Below are 21,773 nucleotides of genomic sequence, written 5' to 3' on the forward strand. Positions count from 1 at the left end.
GCAAGATGTAATAGAGTATTTAGGTGAGTTGATTTGAATATGTAGGCATTGTAGCCGTTGTTGATTGTTTTCTCATTGTTTTTTTTTAGGTGGTAAGTACCCAGGAGTTTCTGTGGCTTCATTGAGAGCTCGGTTTAAGAGCAAAAATATTGATAAAGATGGATCGTCATCAAATCCTGACAAGGCAGTTGGAGTGGGCGAGGTGAATCAGCCTCCCCCAAGACGAAGAAAAATTATATTGAAGAAGAGGAAGTCAGATGTTGTAGATGTGTCAGAGGATTCGAGTGAGCAGGGTAAAGAGGCCAGTTTGGAGGATATTACTATTTTCATGGAAAACTAAAAAAGGCTACATGATTTCATTGAGCATGGTGATGGACTATCAGTTTGGGGGAAGGATTTTCCGTTTATGTCTGTGACTGACGAGGTTTGTCAGTCATCAACAGATGTATCTCTGGCTGGAGAGGTTGGTAATGTTGCCATTGGACAGTATATGTAGGTATAGGATGTATAGTTGTTATTTGTATATAGATAGGTAATTTGTTGTTAAATTAATGAATTATTATTATTATTATTATTATTATTATTATTATATATATATATATATATATTGTTTTTGAAGGTTCTCGGCCTGAGGCTTGCGAGCTTAGGGCGGATCCAAGAGATTTGGCACAAGAAGCTTTTGGGAGAAAATGAGTAGGCGAAGAAACTGAAGGAAGAGGTTGTTTCTAAGGCTACCACTATTGTCAAGTTAAAAAGTAAGCTTGTTGAAACAGAACAGGAATTGTAGATAGTGAAGGACAATTATGCCAACGAAGTTGAAGCTATGAAGAAAACGGAAGCTGACCTGTGCAGCATGAGGACCCAAGTGATCGAGGTTACTAAAAAGTTCAAAGCTTTGGAAAAGAGCAAAGTGATTGAGATTTTGGATTCTTTTGTCGAAGGTTTCGAGCGTGCAATGCTGCAGGCCAAATTTCTGGTGCCGGATTTTGACTTTTCTGCAATAGACCCGGGAAAGATTGTTCGGGATGGAATGATGGTAGATGATGATGATGATGATAGGCCTGTAGAAGATGGTGATGAAAATAATTCATAATTTAGTTGTTGTTAGATGGTTTTGTTAACTTTTGTTGTGTTTATTTTGAGATTTGTTAGTTCCCTTTAGGGTGAAAAACTGTTTTTGAAACCTTGGCCGTATATTTTGCGTGAATTTTATTGGTTGCTCTGGGACTATTAGTATCTATAATTTACTTGTATTTGGAAAATTATTGAGCTATTTGTTAATGACGGATTTTGCATTTTTGGGTGTGTACGCCATGTATATAGTTGGCGTTTGTTTGGATTTGGATTGATCGATTGAGATTGAATGTTTGAAAAAATTGATCGGATGTTTGATTTTCACGTTGGAGTAGTGATTGTATTTTCAGATCAGAATGTAGAATTGAGATTGCAATTATAAATCGATTAGACTGTGACTGAGCACGAGGCTGAGATGTGATGAAAGAAAGCAATTAAAATGGTGGAAATAGTTAATCTGAGTATCCTTTGGGTACAAGGGTATAGGTAGGCTCGCCTCGTTAAAACCTCTCCAAGCAAAACTCTTTTTGGGAAAAATCTTGCGAGTAGGAAAAAGAGTACGAGCCTGGCCATGTGTGTTAGCTATGAAATTGTTTCAAATAAGAAATATTCCACGTGTTAGGTATGGGAGTACCATTCAAAGATTCTAGTCGATATGCACTGTTGCCAAGGACTTCGATAACTCGGAATGGGCCCTTCCAGTATTCTGCGAGCTTCCCATGTATGGGAGGTCTTCTTGCATGCTCGGTTTTGTGTAACGCCAAGTCCTTTACTTGGAAAGATTGTGGAACCATTCTTTTGTTATGTCTTCGAGCTATAAGCTGCTGCATTGCTTGCTGATGGAGTGTTGCGTCTGTTCCGATTTCTTTAATGGTGTCAAGTTCGGTCTGCCGAGCTTCTTCATGATTGTCTACGCTAGTTCTGACAGAGCTTTGAGAGATTTCCAATGGTATCATGGTATCAGATCCGTACACCAACCAAAATGGTGTTTCTTTTGTTGTTGACTGTACGGTAGTATTATATCCCCATATGATCTCAGGTATAAGTTCGGCCCAGAGGCCTTTGGCGTCATCTAGTTTTTTCCTTAATGCATGTAGGATGACCTTGTTGGCTGCTTCTGCGAGGCCGTTTGTCTGTGGATGTTCCACTGAAGAGAAGTGTTGCTTTATTTTTAAGTTCTGCAAAAAAGATGTAAACTTCTGATCGACAAACTGGCAACCATTGTTAGTAATGATACGGCGAGGTATGCCAAATCTGCAGATAATATTCTTCCAAATAAAAGAAATCATTTGTTGTGATGTTATTTTAGCTAAAGGCTGAGCTTCGATCTATTTTGAAAAGTAATCAATAGGTACTTCTAGGAATTTTACCTGACACGGTGCCAATGGAATAGGACTGAGAATATCAAGCCCCCACTTATCGAAAGGCCAGCTCACGTCCGAGTAGTGCAGCTCTTCTGGTGGAATATGTATAATTGGAGAGTGCTTCTGACAATTGTCGCAAGTCCTGACCTTATTAGCACAGTCCTGATGTAAGGTGGGCCAAAATAAATTCTGCACGAAGAATTTGTATGCCAAACTCCGAGCTCCCACATGGGTACCACAGATGTCCTCGTGGGCCTTGTATATAGCCAAATTGCCTTCGTTTCTTGAAAGACATCTCAACAGGGGACGAGAAAATCCTCGTCTATATAAAGACTTATTGAATATTGTAAAGAATGATGCTTGCCGGCGAAATTTTTTCTTGTTGTTAATGTCCGAAGGGATGTTTCCCGTCCTTAGATTTTGCAAATACGACCATCGCCAGTCCTGTTCCTGCTCAGTACTTAAAACTTCAGTTAGATCAATACTTGGTGTGAATAAAGTGGATTGGTATAAATGTGAGAATCGTGAGTGTGTGCTTGCTAGTTTCAAGAGAATGTCTACTCGGTGATTTTGATCCTGAGGTATGTGATGAATCTCAAACTTTGCGAAGCATGAGATTAAATCTTTTACCAATCCCAAGTATTTTGCCAGTATAAGATCTTTTACTTGAAAAAGGTCGTTTACCTGCTGGACGACTGATAGGGAATCGCAATATACCTTTATTTATGAGATGTGTAGGTCTATAGCTAGTCTTAGTCCTACAATTAAAGCTTCGTATTCTGTTTGATTATTGCTCGCTTTAAAACAAAGGTGCAATGACTGTTCCAGGATAAAACCATTAGTTCCTCCAAGTCGAATTCCTGCACCACAACCCTGCATGTTGGAGGCGCCGTCCACATATAATGTCCATTCTATGTTGTGTTCGGTGGAGTCAGGGGGTGTAGACTCAGCGACGAAGTCTGCCAGGAATTGAGACTTGATTAGCCCCCTTCCTTGGTATCTTATATCAAATTCTGACAACTCGACCGACCATTTGATTAGTCGGCCTGTAATTTCTGGTTTGTGTAAGACCTGTCGTAGTGGCTGGTCTATCCGGACATGGATCACATGACTCTAAAAGTAAGGTCGGAGTCTCCTTGCTAAGAATACCAATGCTAGTGCCAACTTCTCAATTTTCGAATAATTAAGCTCAGCATGTTGCAAGGTCTTACTGACAAATAGATCGGATGTTGGACGTGATTTTTTTCTGCAACAAGAACAGAGCTTAAAGCCCAGTCAGTGATGGATAAATAAAGGAAAAGTTCTTCCCCTTGCAGAGGCTTCTTCAAAATAGGTGGTTTGGAAATTGTTTCTTTTAGAGTAGTGAAAGCTCTTTCGCAGTCTTCAGTCCAATGGAAAGAACTCTTCTTTTTTAATGTTTTGAAAAAATGAGATGATTTGGAAGCTAAACATGGTAGGAATCTAGATAAAGCAGCTAGCCTCCCTATAAGGCGTTGTACATCTTTTATCGTTTGTGGGCTGGTCATTTCCAATATAGCCCGCCATTTATCCGGGTTAGCCTCGATGCCTCGGCTAGTTAACAAGAATCCCAAAAACTTACCTACCTGTACCGCAAAGGCACATTTCTCAGGGTTTAGGCGCATGTTGTATCGTCGGATCTGACCAAAGATTTTGGTAAGGTCATTCACATGTTGATTTCCGACTTTTGTCTTGGCAACCATGTCATCGACGTAAACTTCTATCTTTCGTCCGATCTGTTTTGCGAACATCTTATCCATAAGACGTTGGTAAGTTGTTCCTGCATTCTTTAGGCCAAAAGACATAACTTTATAACAATAATTACCGTGTTCAGTAATAAAAGCAGTTTTACTCTTATCATAAGGGTGCATAATGATCTGGTTGTACCTGGAGTAAGCATCCATGAAACTTAGTATTGCGTATCCGGAAGCATTATCTACCAAAGAATCTATGGAAGGTAGAGGATAAGAATCTTTGGGGCATGCCTTGTTGATATCAGTGAAATCAACACACATGCGCCACTTACCGTTTTGTTTTCTTACCATGACGACGTTTGCTAGCCAAGTCGTGAATCTGATCTCCTGAATGAAACCTACATTGATAAGCTTTTGAGTTTCCTCTAAGGAAGCTTATTTTTTCTTGGGTCCTAGGTTTCGTTTTTTCTGAGCTATAGGTCGGGCAGACAGGTTTAGAGCCATTTTGTGGGAGATGACTAGAGGATTAATCCTGGGCATATCATCAAGTGTCCATGTAAACAAGTCGGCATGCTGCTGCAAGAATTGCTCTATTGCGTGCCTTTTGTCGTTTCTGATAGCTGTACCTACATAAGTATACTTGTTAGGGTTGTTGTTAAAATATATTTTTTGCGAATCCTCGGTTGGCGTTTGTCGGTCCTGGAATTCTACTCTTGGGTCTAGATCGGCCAAGGTGGGGTCATCTATGGAGATCTGGACGTTGTTAACTTGAGACCCCTTAAGTCGGTTGGGTAGCTTCATACTGATGTTGTAGCATTGATGCGATTCGCGGTGGTTGCTATGGATCGTAGCAATGAGATCGTCTTACACAGGAAACTTAACACAGAGATGAACTGTAGATACAATTGCACCAAATTTATTTAAAAAGGGTCGACCGAGAATAAAATTGTATGGACTGAAACAATCAACTACGAGATATTGAACATCAGATGTTTTGGATAGAGGGGGCTCACCCAATGTGGTTTTCAACCACACAGATCCCAGTACCGGGATGCATTCACCTGAAAATCCGACCAGATTTCTGCCAGAATGTTGTAGGATGTTGTCACTTAGCTTCATTTTCTGAAAGGTTGAATAAAACAAGATGTTGGCACTTCTCCCTAGGTCAAGCAGGACCTTTCTTACCAAGAGGTTACCAAGTTGAAGAGAAATGACAACAGGATCGTCCAGGATTGCAATGCTGGTGTTAAGGTCGGAGGATTCAAATGTGACTTTTGGAAAAGTTGGTAAAGACTTCGGCTTGGCCGAAGAGCATTCTGTCGAAAGCATAGCTCGGTAAGACCTCTTACGTGCCAAACTTGACGCGCCTCCACCTACAAAACCACCTGAAATACAATTGATAATTCCACGAGGTTGCTCGTGGTGACTGAAAGTTGCTTTTTCTCTGTCCCGAGAATGTTGTGCCACCGAACTATGGTCTGCAGGTGTACGCCGCTGCATGTGGCCACTGGCCACTGATGTACTTGTCTAAGTGACCTTGCCGGGATAAACGCTCCAAAAGGTCCTTAGCTATTACACACTCGTCGGTGGTGTGCCCATGTTTCTGATGAAACGTGTAATATTTAGACTTATCCACGTTCTTTGTATCTTGATAAGTTCCGACCTTTCTTGGTGGCTTGATTAGCTTCGAGTTTAAGATCTCCTTGATGATACCATCTCGTTTAGTGTTGAACTGAGTATACGATTCATATCAGAAAGTTAGCTTGAAACCCTTCTTGTTATCCTGAACTTTATCGTCCTCCTTATATTGTGGCTTATCGGCTCTCCGAGCTTGTCGGAGTTCCTCAACGTCGATCTGGCCTTTTGCTTTTCTCATGAAACTCGGCAAGGGTTTTTGGTTTGGCGACAGCAATGGCCTCTTGGAATTTACCTGGCCAAAGTCCGCTTTTGATAGCATGCAGGTGAACCTCGGGATGGAGGTCTGGTATACTCATTGCGACCTTTGTGAAACGGGTCATGTAGTCTTTCAAGCTTTCATTCTGCCCTTACTTGATTGTGTTCAGATAATCTGAGTCATGTAGATAGATTGCAGATCCAGCAAAATGATCTTCGAAGAGCTTGGCTAGTTCCTGGAACCGAGAAATAGAACTTGCATGTAAAGAACAAAATCAATCAAGTGCAGAACCATCCAAATAGGAAGAAAAACAACGACATAAGACAGGATCGGAAGCACCGTTAACGATCATTATTGATCGGAACTTTTTGAGGTACTTCTTTGGGTCTCCTAATCTGTCATGCGTTGATTTGCCTCCACCATTCGCTGGTTGGCTTGCTGCAGCTCAGCTACCATCCGAAGGAGCTCGGCTGGGGAAGGTGGCTAAGCGTCAACCATGAGTGGACGTGATGGTGGTGGGAGCTAAGAAAAAGAGAGGACTTTTAAATTTCTTCGGCCCCACGGTGGACGCCAATTGTTCTAGATAAAGAACCTGAACAAAGTTTGGTACTTAAGAGGCAGCGCCCCGAGTTGCTCTTAAGTTACCCTTTTCAGCGCCGAGTTAAAGATCCACTAGATCCAAGCTTTTTTTTCAAAGAAGGAAGTCACTCCATAGGAAATATGAAAAAGGGGGAGAGTACCTGCAAAAGGCACTCCAATATTTAAGTTAGTATTGTATAGTTTTCTCGTGTCTCTTAAAAGAAAAATTTTACCTTTCTTATATAAGATAGGGTATTGATCGGTTACCTATTGTATGATTATGCTCGTTTAAAAAGTACTTATGACATATATAAACATTATGATAATCAGTCTGTTATTGGAGTCTGATTGTTACTGTTTAGACAAATTATAACTCGTTTTAGTCGAGTTCTTTATGGACTCTAATTTTGTTTTTTCACCACATGAAATCTGTCTATTTTTTCAATTGATGATGAATCCAATTAATACTACTACATCGTAAGCGTAGCGGGTCTTCCAGTGTAAATTTGTAATAGACATTCAAGATTTCAAGTATTCAACACATACTACGTAATAATATCCGTAGCTCCACCGTACCATGCAAAATTTTCTCAATTGGGACCCACGTTTTTACATACGATTTTGAAGTACGGAACCGTACATATTATTCAACATTGACAAAACGAGTGTACGTGAATTGGTTTTAGTTAGTAGATGATATCATTATAGTCTTAATTTCCATCTTATTATAGTAGTATTTAAGTATTAACTTTAGTTTCTTGGTTGCTTCCGTTAATTATATTGTTGAAAATTTAGAAAGTTGAAACTTATAAAACTGACCCCAACCGAAATTTTCTCTTACAAGTGACTTTTCGTTGTGGGAAAAGCAACGTGCATATGAGCCAAAGTTTTTGTGGTAGCTAGATTAATTTGGCTCTTGAATTATTGAAACACGCAATAATAAGGTGGCCAATCAGAATATTCTATGATGCATTATTTAATGTGGGGATTTGCAAATCTTAGTGTAGTTGAAGGTCTATCTCCTTCACAATTCCTATATATATAATAATAATATTATTATATATTTATATTTATATATGTATACTAAAAAAAATAATAATGAATTAATATAAATATATTAACATTTGTAAAATACATGTTATAAACATTAAAGCCAGTCATTAGTATAAAATATATGTTAGAATATAAATACACATTTATTATCTATTATATATTACTGATTTTACAACTAAAATATATGTTAGAATATAAATACACATTTATTATCTATTATATATTACTGATTCTAACATATATATATTTTATACTGATGACTGACTTTAATATTTATAACATGTATTTTACAAATGTTAATATATTTATATTAATTCATTATTATTTTTTTTATAATTATTAAAAAAAACCGAACAGTCTCACAATCCAACAATTTTTTAAATAAATATAAAAAATAAATCTTACAAATATATGTCGTAAAAAAATATTAATTTTGTTCCCTTAATAAAATTTTTAGGGCATTATAATATTTTTTTATGGTTATTTTTTTTAGAGAAATACAAACAAACTAAGGAATAAATTATTGAAGAAATAAACTTTATTTTACAATTATGCCAAAAAAAATTATTGGACCTCATGTTTGTACAGTTTTGATTTTATTTTGTATAATGGTCCAATAATATTTTTGTCCAAGATCCAACAACACATAAGGTAACCTCAAATGATAATTCTATCCACATGATAACTTCCTAATAATTATTGCACACTCTTAACCACCATTCAAATTATTAAAAAGTTGTGAAACTAAATCTACCAAGTGTCATTATTTTATTTGAAAGTCAACTCTTAGCTATCTTTAGCCATTAATATTCTAGCCACCAGAGACTTCACCATATATATATATATATATATATACGCCATTGCAAACAACAAATTAAATTGTTAAAAGCTCCATTATTACAATTACGCTCTATATTTTGTTCAATTTTAAAATAATGAGAGATCAATAATATGTATATGTATAGTTGGTGGGAGTAGTTACCACCGACCAACCGTCACATACAGTGCCTTTAGACACTTGAATAATTAATGGAAGCCGTTCTTTAAGTTTTTTCTGTTGTAATCATAAAGATTTGTTAAGTATATTCTTCTGATTTTTTTTTTTTTTTTGAAAAAATGATATATATTTATTTTTTCAAACAACTAAAGTGCCAAGTATCTAAATTTTATTCCATAAAAAAGTTATATGATGATTTTATTATCATATATATCATAGAACACTTTAGTGGCACATCAATAATTAACACCAAAGAATCATGCATGATGGTCGTTGCGCTTCTCTTGTGACCATATAATTCGCCATTGAATGCATGTGTATGTATATATACCTTAAGCATGCATGTGGAAGGACTACATTTTCAAGTTTTAATTATATCTTCTATATAAATGCTTGCCAATTATTTTTGACAATGATTACTTGACAAGTATATGTTCTTATGTTTGTTTCAAATTTTTTTAATACATTTTTCGTTGTCAACTTTATTATTCCCGTCAATTATATTTAATTTCATTTTTGGATTTTTTTTAACGGGGAGTTATTTAGGAGCCAGTTATAGAGATCAGATGGAATTTAATTTGTGATTAATGGAGATAAGAGAATAGTAGATCATGTAACGTGAATAACAAGCAAAACAGAATTATTGATTAGTTAGGACTGGTTACGAATTAGTTGCAACTTATTACAAGTTACAACCGTAATTATAGATTTGTTAACAAAAGTTGGCATGACTGCTTCCAAAGCAATGCCTACTCCTATGTTTTTAAGTTAAAACTATCATATCACGGAGTTGAAGCTTTTGAAAATCCAACTCTCTAATAATCACAGTAAAGTTATTGGTTTCTTGCAATATGCTACACTTAGTTATGCAGTGAATAAAGTAAGGCAGTATATGCAGAATTCGTTCACTCATTGGAAACGTGTGAAATGGATTCTGAGAGGTATTTAGACCCAGTTTGGATAAATAACTTAAATAAGTTTTTTTAAAAGAAGAGCTTAAAGCATAAGAATTCTTATTAATAGCAGCTTATAAATAAGTTATTTTGTGTTTAGATTTTTAGTTATAAAAGTACTTATTTTAAAGTTATAGCGTTTGGATAAATAATTCAAAAAATAATTTTTTTTTACAATGAATATTAAAATAACGATAATAACAAATACTTTTTAATATTGAATGTTGATTTTACATAACCTAATCACTAATATTGTGTATGATATGGTAGGTGAAAATAAAAAATAAATATAAAATGTGTGTCAATGTATATTTTGTTGCTGTTTTTTTATTTTTTTTACTCGTATTAGAACTCCCTTCTCCTTTATTGAGGTCAAGAACTTGCTATAATTAACTATGAAAATAATAGCAAGCTATAAAATCACATGTGAAAAAAATAAAATTAAAACTGAAATTTTATACCACAGTTAAATACAAATTTAATAATAAAAAATAGAGTGATAAAATGATAAAAAAAATACTTAGAAGGAATATATGCAGTAGGTTGTTCAGATGCAATATTGTCTGAAAATGGTGGTGGAGGATCAATGCCTCCATCAGATAAATCATTACATGAAAATGGTGAGGTTTGGAACATTGGGTGAGAATGATGGTGGAAGGCCAGTGCTTCTAATAGACCTTGCATGAAAATGGTAATGAATGGTCAGTATTTTTTCACAGAGTCAAGAAGAAAAGTAGATTTTTTTTGTTTTGAAATTAAAATTTTTTTTAAGTAAGTGGTAGAATGACTTACTTCTTCAAAAAACTATAAATTAACTTTTCGAAAAGTTAAAAGTTTTTTTTTTAAAATGGTGCCAAACACACAGATTATGACTTTTCATAATTCAAAAGAAAAAAAAATAGCTTCTGGTACTTCCAAACGGACTCTTAATTTGGTTAACTTAATTAATCAAGGCCTGTTATTTTATCTTAGTACTAATTTGCAATTATTTGCTTTTCAAATTCTGATTCAGGCTCACATATTTATGATAAGTAGTATTTTTACGGGAATATATATTTTTTAAAATTACAGTCCACTTGACAGTATAGATTATGCATGACACAAAAGATTTATAAAATTAAATTACTTTTACAAAAAAAAATTGTAAGTTAACAAAAATCTCTGACTAAAAAGACCAATGTATCTATAAATAAAAAATCAAATAATAAGATTTTTAGTTATTATTTTTATATGAAAATGTCTAATTTTTTATCAACAATTAATTTTAATATTCATTATCTAAAATTTGAAATAATTTAACGTGTATATTTTTATAATTAATTAGGTGTTAAGTCTGTTGTACAAATTGAAATAATTAATTTTTATACTTTTTATTTAAAAATAATATTTTTTTCTTTATGTATATAAAAATATAATTAGATATTAACATAAAAAAATTATATTGATAGTTATAAAATTAATTTAAAATTAATTTTTTAAAACAATTGAATTTTGATTCTTACTTTTAATTATAACATTAGTATTCTCTCCAAATTATATGTAATAAATATTTGAAAGAAGAGAAATGGAAATATAGATTAGAAAGATAAGTGGTGAATATTTAAAACTAAAAAAATATGTATATAATAATAATAATAATTTTTATTTGAATTATATTATTTTGTTAATTTTGTTTTCTGTAGAACAAAAAGGTAGAAAAAATAGAGAATGAAAGAAAAGAGAGAAAAAGATAAAAATGAAGAATGAGAGTGAGAGTGAGAGTTTGTTAATTTTGGAAGAAAAAAATTTATTTTAATTATAATAAAAAATTTCGGATTACATATTTTGATTTGTCAAAATTACTAATATAAAATATAAATTATATACAGAGTAAAAATGGTAGAGAGAAATAGAAAAATGAAGAGAAGTAGATGAGAGAATTTAGGAATGGAGCTTATTGATTTTGGAAAAAAAATATTTTCGCTCAATTTTAATAAGAGAGTGTCATGTGACACATTTTATTATTAAATTAGATAGTAATATATGATACATAATATAGGTATATTTTAATTTCAATTTTAATATTTTAATTTTAATTTTAATGCAATTAAAGAATGTCATGTCGAGTAATTAATCATTGATATTAATAATGATATATAAAATAGATAGAGTGGTTGAAGGAATAAGAGAGATAGAGAAAGGAAGAAGAAGAAGGGGAGAACTCTTTAATTTTGGAGGGAAAAATTTGATTTCAATTGCAATGAGGGAGTGACATGTGGCACATTTTGGTTGTAAAATTAGTATGGAAGAGGGGAGAACTCTTTAATTTTGGAGGGAAAGATTTAATTTCAATTGCAATGAGGGAGTGACATGTGGCACATTTTGGTTGTAAAATTAGTGTGGACGAGGGAATAATTCCTTAATTTTGGAGAGAAAGATTTGATTCCAATTACAATGAGGGAATGACATGTGGCACATTTTGATTGTAAAATTAGAAATATAGAATATATAGGCTCATCATGTATAGATATTGTATATACTGATATTTTGGATTCTTTTATCAAAGGTTTTGAGCGTGCAATGCTGCAGGCCAAATTTTTGGTGTCGGATTTTGACTTTTTTGCAATGGACCTGGGAAAGATTGTTCGGAATGGAATGATGGTAGATGATGATGATGATGGGCCTGCAGAGGATGGTGATGAAAATAATTCATAATTTAGTTGTTAGATGGTTTTGTGAACTTTCGTTGTATTTATTTTGAGATATGTTAGTTCCCTTTAAGGTGAAAAACTGTTTGATGACGTTGAAACCTTGGCCGTATATTTTACGTGAATATTGTTGGTTGCTCTGGGACCATTAGTATCCATAATTTACTTGTATTTGGAAAATGATTGAGCTATTTGTTAATGACGCATTTTGCGTTTTTGGGTGTGTACGCCATGTATATAGTTGGCGTTTGTTCAGATTTGGATTGATTGATTGAGATTGAATGTTTGAAAAAATTGATCGGATGTTTGATTTTCACGTTGGAGTAGTGATTATATTTTCAGATCGGAATGTAGAATTGAAATTGCAATTATAAATCGGTTAGACCGTGACTGAGCACGAGGCTGAGATGTGATGAAAGAAAGCAATTAAAATGGTGGAAATAGTTAAACTGAGTATCCTTTGGGTACAAGGGTACAGGTAGGCTCGCCTCATTAAAACCTTTCCAAGCAAAACCCTTTTTGAAAAAATTTTGCGAGTAGAAAAAAGAGTACGAGGCTATGAAATTGTTTCAAAGAAGAAATATTCCATGTGTTAGGTATGGGAGTACCATTCAAAGATTCTAGTCAATATGCACCGTTGTCGAGGACTTCGATAACTCGGAATGGGCCCTCCCAGTTTGCTGCGAGCTTCCCATGTGTGAGAGGTCTTCTTGCATGTTCGGTTTTGCGTAACACCAAGTCCTTTACTTGGAAAGATTGTGGAACCACTCTTTTGTTATGTCTCCGAGCTATAAGCTGTTGCATTGCTTGCTGACGGAGTGTTGCGTCCGTTCCGATTTCTTCAATGGTGTCAAGTTCGGTCCGCCGAGCTTCTTCATGATTGTCTACGCTAGTTCTGACCGAGCTTTGAGAGATTTCCAATGGTATCATGGCATCAGATCCGTACACCAACCGAAATGGTGTTTCTTTTGTTGTTGACTGTACGGTAGTATTATATCCCCATATGATCTCAGGTATAAGTTCGGCCCAGAGGCCTTTGACGTCATCTAATTTTTCCTTAATGCATGTAGGATGACCTTGTTGGCTGCTTCTGCCAGGCCGTTTGTCTGTGGATGTTCCACTAAAGAGAAGTGTTGCTTTATTTTTAAGTTCTGCAAAAAAGATGTAAACTTCTGATTGACAAATTGGCGACCATTGTCAGTAATGATATGGCGAGGTATGCCAAATCTGCAGATAATATTCTTTCAAATAAAAGAAATCATTTGTTGTGATGTTATTTTAGCTAAAAGTTGAGCTTCGATCCATTTTGAAAAGTAATCAATAGCTACTATTAGGAATTTTACCTGACCCGGTGCCAATAGAAAAGGGTCGAGAATATCAAGCCCCATTGATTGAAAGGCCAGCTCACGTCCGAATAGTGCAGCTCTTCTACTGGAATATGTATAATTGGAGAGTGCTTCTGACAATTGTCGCAAGTCGTGACCTTATTAGCAAAGTCTTGATGTACGGTAGGCCAAAAAAATCCTACACGAAGATTTTTTTTATGCCAAACTCCGAGCTCCCACATGGGTACCACAGATGCCCTCGTGGACCTCATATATAGCCAAATTGCCTTCGTTTCTGGAAAGACATCTCAACAGGGGACGAAAAAATCCTCGTCTATATAAAGAGTTATTGAATATTGTAAAGAATGATGCTTGCCGGCGAAATTTTTTCCCGTCCTTAGATATTGCAAATACGGCCATCGCCAGTCCTGTTCCTGCTCAGTACTTAAAACTTCGGTTAGATCAATACTTGGTGTGAATAAAGTGATTGGTATAGATGTGAGAATTGTGAGTGTGTGCTTGTTAGTTTCGAGAGAATGTCTGTTCGGTGGGCGCCAATTGTTCTAGATAAAGAACCTGAATGAAGCTCGGTATTTGAGAGGCAACGCCGAGTTGCTCTTAAGTTACCCTTTTCAGCACTGAGTTAGATATCCACTAGATCCGAACTTTTTTTTCAAAGAAGGAAGTCACTCCACAGAAAATGTGAAAAAGAGAGAGAGTCCGATCCTTAAGTTAGTATTGTATAATTTTCTCGTGTCTCCTAAAAGAAAAATCTTACCTTTCTTATATAAGATGGGGTATTGATCGGTTACTCATTGTATGATTATGCTGGTTTAAAGAGTACTTATGACATATATAAACATTATGATAATCAATCTGTTATCGGAGTCTGATTGTTACCGTTTAGACGAATTATAACTCGTTTTAACCAAGCTGTAACGCACGACACTGAATTATAGCTTTTTATGGGTAACGGCCATATCAGACTCTAATTTTGTTTTTTCACCACATGAAACCTGTCTATTTTTTCAATTGATGATGAATCCAATTAATACTACTACATCGTAAGCGTAGCGGGTCTTCCAGTGTAAATTTGTAATAGACATTCAAGATTTCAAGTATTCAACACATACTACGTAATAATATCCGTAGCTCCACCGTACCATGCAAAATTTTCTCAATTGGGACCCACGTTTTTACATACGATTTTGAAGTACGGAACCGTACATATTATTCAACATTGACGAAACGAGTGTACGTGAATTGGTTTTAGTTAGTAGATGATATCATTATAGTCTTAATTTCCATCTTATTATAGTAGTATTTAAGTATTAACTTTAGTTTCTTGGTTGCTTCCGTTAATTATATTGTTGAAAATTTAGAAAGTTGAAACTTATAAAACTGACCCCAACCGAAATTTTCTCTTACAAGTGACTTTTCGTTGTGGGAAAAGCAACGTGCATATGAGCCAAAGTTTTTGTGGTAGCTAGATTAATTTGGCTCTTGAATTATTGAAACACGCAATAATAAGGTGGCCAATCAGAATATTCTATGATGCATTATTTAATGTGGGGATTTGCAAATCTTAGTGTAGTTGAAGGTCTATCTCCTTCACAATTCCTATATATGTATACTAAAAATCGGTTACTAATTAATTATGGTGTATAGATATATGTATTTAATTAATATTTTATAAAATTTTTTGTTATATTATTATAAACAAATTTAATTATTTGTCTATTATAGGTTTTATATTATTCTAGCTAGTGATTAATATTTTGTTTGTACATAATTTTTTTTATATATAATTGAGTTTTATTTTTAAATATTAAAACAAAAATTGGAAATGCTTATAGAGATACTAAATCAATTTTTTTTTTGTAGTTCAAGAAATTTACATTAATTTAAAGTGACACCACATAAAAAATATTTATATAAAATAATAATTAAATATTATTAAATAATTTGATATATTTTACTAAATTGTTTGACATAACATCAAATCTCAAATTTTTTTTTAATTGAAGCTAAGATAATTTCATGCGAATAACAACCTAATTTAAAACAAGTTGAGTATGTTATAGGTGGTAATCAAATTTTCCTAACTTATTATAAGCTACTTGGTTGGCTATGCGCTTTGTGTATGTGTGAATTTGTAAGAATGAAGTGTGGTTGCTAACTCTATACAATCACGGATGACACTATGAAACTAAGAGCTTTTATTACCACTATAAATTTAATTTTGATATACTGATAGTATAAAATATTTTATAAAATTGTGTAATCACAACTGTTTCATTGAATGATCATTCATACAGTCAATATAAAAGTAGTTATTTTTTTAATATGACATTATGTGATTAGATGCACGTATAAAATGATTTTATAAGCATCAAAATTAAATTCTTACCAATATTAACTGACCTATCCTAAATTGTCTCTAAAGATAGTGTCTAGTCCCCAAGTGTTATGTCCAAGTTATCGCTATAAACTTGAATAAACTATCATTTTTAGCTATAAAATATTTGAGTGATTGGGTTTGATAAAATGATATAAAATAAATAGTTTATTGGGTAATTTTATTGAGTGTTTAAGTACGTAATTTATCGAACAAATATGCTCTTTCATGATCATAATTAGTAATTCACTTAATAAACTTTAATTAAATATTAATTAAGGAGTTAGACCAAATGTTATAATTTGATCTATATTAATTTAATAAAAATAATAATAAGTTTAATTTTGATGTTCTATGACAATATAAAAAATTTTAAATAGTTATTCAATTAAATGACTTGTTAAATAATAAACTTAAAAATTAATTAACTTTACTAATCTAATTAATAATACACGATTAATTATTTATATGATACTTACACTACTAAAATTAAATTGATAATCTAATTATAATATGTATATTATTCTACATAGATAGAGTAGTATATGTTTAATGATAAACTAGTAGTTTTTTTTTTATTGATATAGAAAAGTAATTCAACCAGTAAAAGCAAAAATGAAAATACTCAAGTTCAATGCACGGTGGACTCTCTCTCCATATAAATGCATAAAATACGCCATTGCAAACATCTTAAATGGTTAAAAGCTCCATTATTACAATTACGCTCTATATATATTTTGTTCAATTTTAAAATAATGAGAGATCAATAATATATATATGTATATGGTTATAGTTGGTGGGAGTAGTTACCACCGACCAACCGTCACATACAGTGCCTTTAGACACTTGAATAATTAATGGAAGCCGTTCTATAAGTTTTTTCTGTTGTAATCATGAAAGAGATTTGTTAAGTATATTCTAATTCTGAATTTTTTTTTTTTTTTTTGAAAAATGATATATATTTATTTTTTCAAACAACTAAAGTGCCAAGTATCTAAATTTTATTCCATAAAAAAGTTATATGATGATTTTATTATCATATCATAGAACACTTTAGTGGCACATCAATAATTAACACCAAAGAATCATGCATGATGGTCGTTGCGCTTCTCTTGTGACCATATAATTCGCCATTGAATGCATGTGTATGTATATATACCTTAAGCATGCATGTGGAAGGACTACATTTTCAAGTTTTAATTATATCTTCTATATAAATGCTTGCCAATTATTTTTGACAATGATTACTTGACAAGTATATGTTCTTATGTTTGTTTCAAATTTTTTTAATACATTTTTCGTTGTCAACTTTATTATTCCCGTCAATTATATTTCATTTCATTTTTGGATTTTTTTTAACGGGGAGTTATTTAGGAGCCAGTTATAGAGATCAGATGGAATTTAATTTGTGATTAATGGAGATAAGAGAATAGTAGATCATGTAACGTGAATAACAAGCAAAACAGAATTATTGATTAGTTAGGACTGGTTACGAATTAGTTACAACTTATTACGAGTTACAACCGTAATTATTTCTCTCTCTTTTTTTTCCTTTTTTTTTTTAGACTAGTACATTTATCACAAAAAAAAGGTAGAAACTCAGGTGCAGTCGACTTCACGTAAAGTTGATACCTGAGAGCCGTTAGATGAAAATTCAGTTAAATCACTCAAATTATCTAACGACTCTCAGTATCAACTTCATGTGAAGTCGACTTCACTTGAGTTTTCGCCAAACAAAATACATTATAGATTTGTTAACAAAAGTTGGCATGACTGCTTCCAAAGCAATGCCTACTTCTATGTTTTTAAGTTAAGACTATCATGTCACGCATTTGAAGCTTTTGAAAATCCAACTCTCTAAGGCTCAGTAAAGTTATTGGTTTCTTGCAATATGCTACACTTAGTTATGCAGTGAATAAAGTAAGCCAGTACATGCAGAATTCGTTTACTCATTGGAAATGTGTGAAACGAATTCTGAGAGGCATTTGGCTGGCTTAATTAATCAAGGCCTGTTATTTCATCTTAGTACTAATTTGCAATTATTTGCTTTTTCAGATTCTGATTCGGACTCACATATTTATGATAATAGGCTCATCATGTATAGATATGGTATATACTTAAGGCTGCATTTGTTTTATAGCATGGTTTTGAAAAAACGGATTGGACCAGCCAGTCGAATCGGTCTGACTGTATAACGATTTGGTTCACAGACAGAAACCGTTTAGACAAAAATCGAAAATAAGTCGCTGAACCGACCGAAAATCGACAGGTTGAATTTGGAATTGGAACTGACAGATCTGAAGAAAACAACGCCGTTTCATAGTGTTCCAAAAAAAAGAAAAGAAAAGCATCCTTCACTCTTCAGCGTCGTGTGATTGCGTGACCACCAGCCCCCTTCCACTACAAGAAAAAAGCGTATTTATAACAAAAAAAATTATTACAAAACGTCAAAATTTTGAAACAAAAGTTTTTTGTAACAAAAAAAGGGGCCATTGCAGTAAGTCCCGTTACAAAAAGTTTTTGTAACAAAAAATGGAACTGTTACAATTCAATACGATATTTTGTAACAATTTTTTCTGATACAAAAAACCAAAAGCCGTTACAAAAGTGGTAACAAATTTTGATCTTGAAGGTATTTTTCGTGACAGTCTATTTTTTCCTACCAAAAAATTTTGTTACAAAATGTAACATGATTTTGTAACATTTTTTTTCTTTAGTTACAAAAGCAAATTAATTATTTTGTAACAACTTTTTTTATTACAAATTACATGCATAATTTACTAAATTATTTTTTAAATTAACTAATATATTAACGATTTTAATAAGCAAGTTTACATGTATATAATATGCCAAAATATACATAAGTCAAACAAGATCCTTTTAGCTAAAATTGTTTTGAAACAAAATAACATTAGTGAGTACATTGATTAGTTCAACCAAAACATAAAAGTTCTAACATAAATTAGTGTCTCTATGCATCAAAACATTCTTGAGCCCTCAAGGTAGCATATGGTCACCATTTCAGCACTCCTGTAAATAAGAAAAACCGAAACAAAAAAGTTAGAAACAAGATATAACATTAATTATAATTTTTCCACTAAGTTTTATCCAAAATGTTTAGAAAAATTTCGGCAGAACCTCTCCTAAAACTTGGATATTTCCACCGTCTACGGTTCCAACAAACACAACCAATTCACAACTTATGTCTCAACCAATACCCAACCAAATTTATCAAACCAAATAATAGGACATTTGTCATTTTTCAACCATGACACAAGTTAAATGTGATAAATAGATCCATATACAAATTAAAGTATACTAATATAAAATGGGAATCATCTACGAAAATGTATTAAAATCATAAGCAATTTTAGGAGTACCTTTAGGGTCTAGTTTGTTTCATTGTCAAAGCGCGCTATGAGAGAGTTCACAACAGCTTGTTGAGCTTCCAATTGAGCTTTCAGTTGAGCTAATTCTTCCTCTTGCCGTATTCGTTGCTCTTCAAGTTTTTCTTTGAGCACATCTATTTCCTTTGTTAGCTCCTCACGGTCTTGCATTGCCTCTTGAAGTTGTGCTTGAATCCTTAACTTAGACTTTGGAGCCTTTATGCCATAACTTGCACCACTTTTCTCACCTCTCACAAGTAGAAAAGCTTCATTTGGAGTGAGAGGATTTTCCAAATTATAGGATTCATCGACCATACAGCTAATATCATTCTACACAATCCAATTTGTTATTTGAAAATGAAGATAAAATTTAACTTCCATGCAACAGAAAAAGGAAAAGGTTAGTAATGTTACATCAATTTGTTTAGCTTTTTCGTTGACCCATTCTCCATTAGTCTTTTGATGAGTAATTTACCACAATTCTTGAATGTCAGGCTCGACACCAGTTCTAGGATGGCGCTGCAAATTTTTTGGAAGTTTAAAATATAACATGTAGTTAAGTGCAAACGTGACATAGCAAAAAATATAAGACCAAATTAAAACTTTAAGACTATTTATCCGATCACGTCTAACAACTTGAAATGTCCTTCGACCAACAATATGTGGTACAACATGATGCTTTCTATTATCTTTGTTTCTTAAACTTTTTTCCTATAGAAGACCAAACTCACAAAAGATAAAAGGAGGTAAGGTATAAGTATTTGCATTGACCTAAAATAGCAAAACAACTTAAGAACACCTCAATGGTTGTCACAATGAAAATTTTAAACCTGAAAAGAAGGACTTCCAAAGTAGGACACCAAATTCTCCCATGTCTCCGGTAGAACATTGTTTGGTGGATTTTGAAGGCGCTCCTCATCAGTTTTATACAACTCATAGTGCTCACGCAATCTTGAGCGCCAACTTCGATAACATATGTTAGCCTTTGCTAAAATCATTTTGCGCATTACTTCCGTATCTGCTATATCAAACTTTTCCTACATATGATTTGTCAAATTTAGTTAGCAGAAATAAACCCTATAATACACATAATAGCAGAAAATATAAATATGTATTACCAAAACAAGGTCGCATATTTTTTGCTTGACTTCATCTCCAACTTGGCTCCATTTCTCTACATCCAAAGGAGCATTTTGTCTTGTAACAATACCCACTTCAAATGCAAACAGATCAGCATGGATGCCATTAGGAGCTAAGTTCTCCAAAGAGATCAGCAATTCCAATTTCCCATTTGTCTTTGTTTTGATAACCCTATTTGTTGCAATCCCACGCGAAGGTCCCCTTTTACCAATACGCCTATCAACAGGGGCAGTGGGTGGTGCTGAAGTAGGGGTCTGCCGGGGCTGGGGTAGGGGCTACAGGGGCTGCCAGGTCTGGGGCAGGGGCTGCAGGGGCTGCCAGGTCTGGGGCAGGGGCTGTCAGGGCTGGGGCTGGGGCAGGGGAACGGGCTGCCGGGGCTGGGTCAGGTGCTCGTGGTGTATAAGTAGATGCAGCATGATGTATAAGTGGATGTATCTTGAAGTATCTCACCATGATGCACCCATGTTTTATAAGAGGTCACTATCCTCCATTGGCGCACATGATGATGAACTTCATTTGTAAATTTGAACAAAAAATTGTTGCATTTGGGACAAGGACAACGTATTTGATTTTTCACACCGGGTTGAGAGAAGGCAATATCCAAAAATAATTCATCAAGGAACTTCCTAAACTCAGGAGTACGCCTATCAAAATTAACCCAATATTTCTGGTAATTGACCATTGGACTAATTTCTACAGGAGACGAGAATGGATAGAAGGATGTAAAGAGTGAAAAAAAGAGAGCAGCATGACATAACATAGCATCACAGCGACTATCACTTTTAAAATCACCAAAAAAAAGTGCAAAAAATAGAATCAAGCATGTTACACACCAATACTTTCAACCACAACAATATCAGCATAAGCAACTAACAATATTTTCAACAACAATATCAGCAGAACCAAGGTTCAATATTTCAGCTAAGATTATCAACTAACATCATATTTAACAATACTCCAATAAACTGAAGTTACCTTTAGCAGAAACGTAATCAGACCAGACCAAACCAGCAGGAGAAGAAGGACAGCCGAATCAGACCAGCAAAGGCCAAGGACAACGCCGGATGAGCAGAGCAGCATAAACTATCCTAAATCAATACAATGTAAAATACACAAAATTAATAACAAAATTTAATCAATATTTCTATGTTACTAAGGATCACGTAGTTACCTACTTTACTCAATTCACAAACACAAGAGTATAAAAAAAC

General features: G+C 33.7%; 2 protein-coding genes across 2 annotated transcripts; both read right to left on the reverse strand.

Moving 5' to 3' along the window:
* Nucleotides 1-1,652: 1,652 nt before the first annotated feature.
* On the reverse strand, nt 1,653-4,501 carry LOC148575308 (uncharacterized). Its single transcript, XM_088506166.1, has 4 exons — nt 4,282-4,501; nt 4,043-4,236; nt 2,445-2,888; nt 1,653-2,252 (listed from the first exon to the last, which is right to left on the reverse strand). Exons 1-4 carry the CDS (start codon nt 4,499-4,501, stop codon nt 1,653-1,655), a joined length of 1,458 nt encoding a protein of 485 aa, XP_088362292.1.
* An 8,436-nt stretch (nt 4,502-12,937) lies between these two features.
* Nucleotides 12,938-13,701, reverse strand: LOC148575309 (uncharacterized). The gene is made up of 2 exons (XM_088506167.1): nt 13,662-13,701; nt 12,938-13,464 (listed from the first exon to the last, which is right to left on the reverse strand). The coding sequence occupies exons 1-2, from the start codon at nt 13,699-13,701 to the stop codon at nt 12,938-12,940; spliced, it is 567 nt and encodes a 188-aa protein (XP_088362293.1).
* Nucleotides 13,702-21,773: the final 8,072 nt, after the last annotated feature.

This window comes from Arachis ipaensis, chromosome B2 (assembly GCF_059453495.1).
Source record: "Arachis ipaensis isolate K30076 ecotype BB chromosome B2, ASM5945349v1, whole genome shotgun sequence".
NCBI classification, from domain to species: Eukaryota; Viridiplantae; Streptophyta; class Magnoliopsida; order Fabales; family Fabaceae; genus Arachis; species Arachis ipaensis.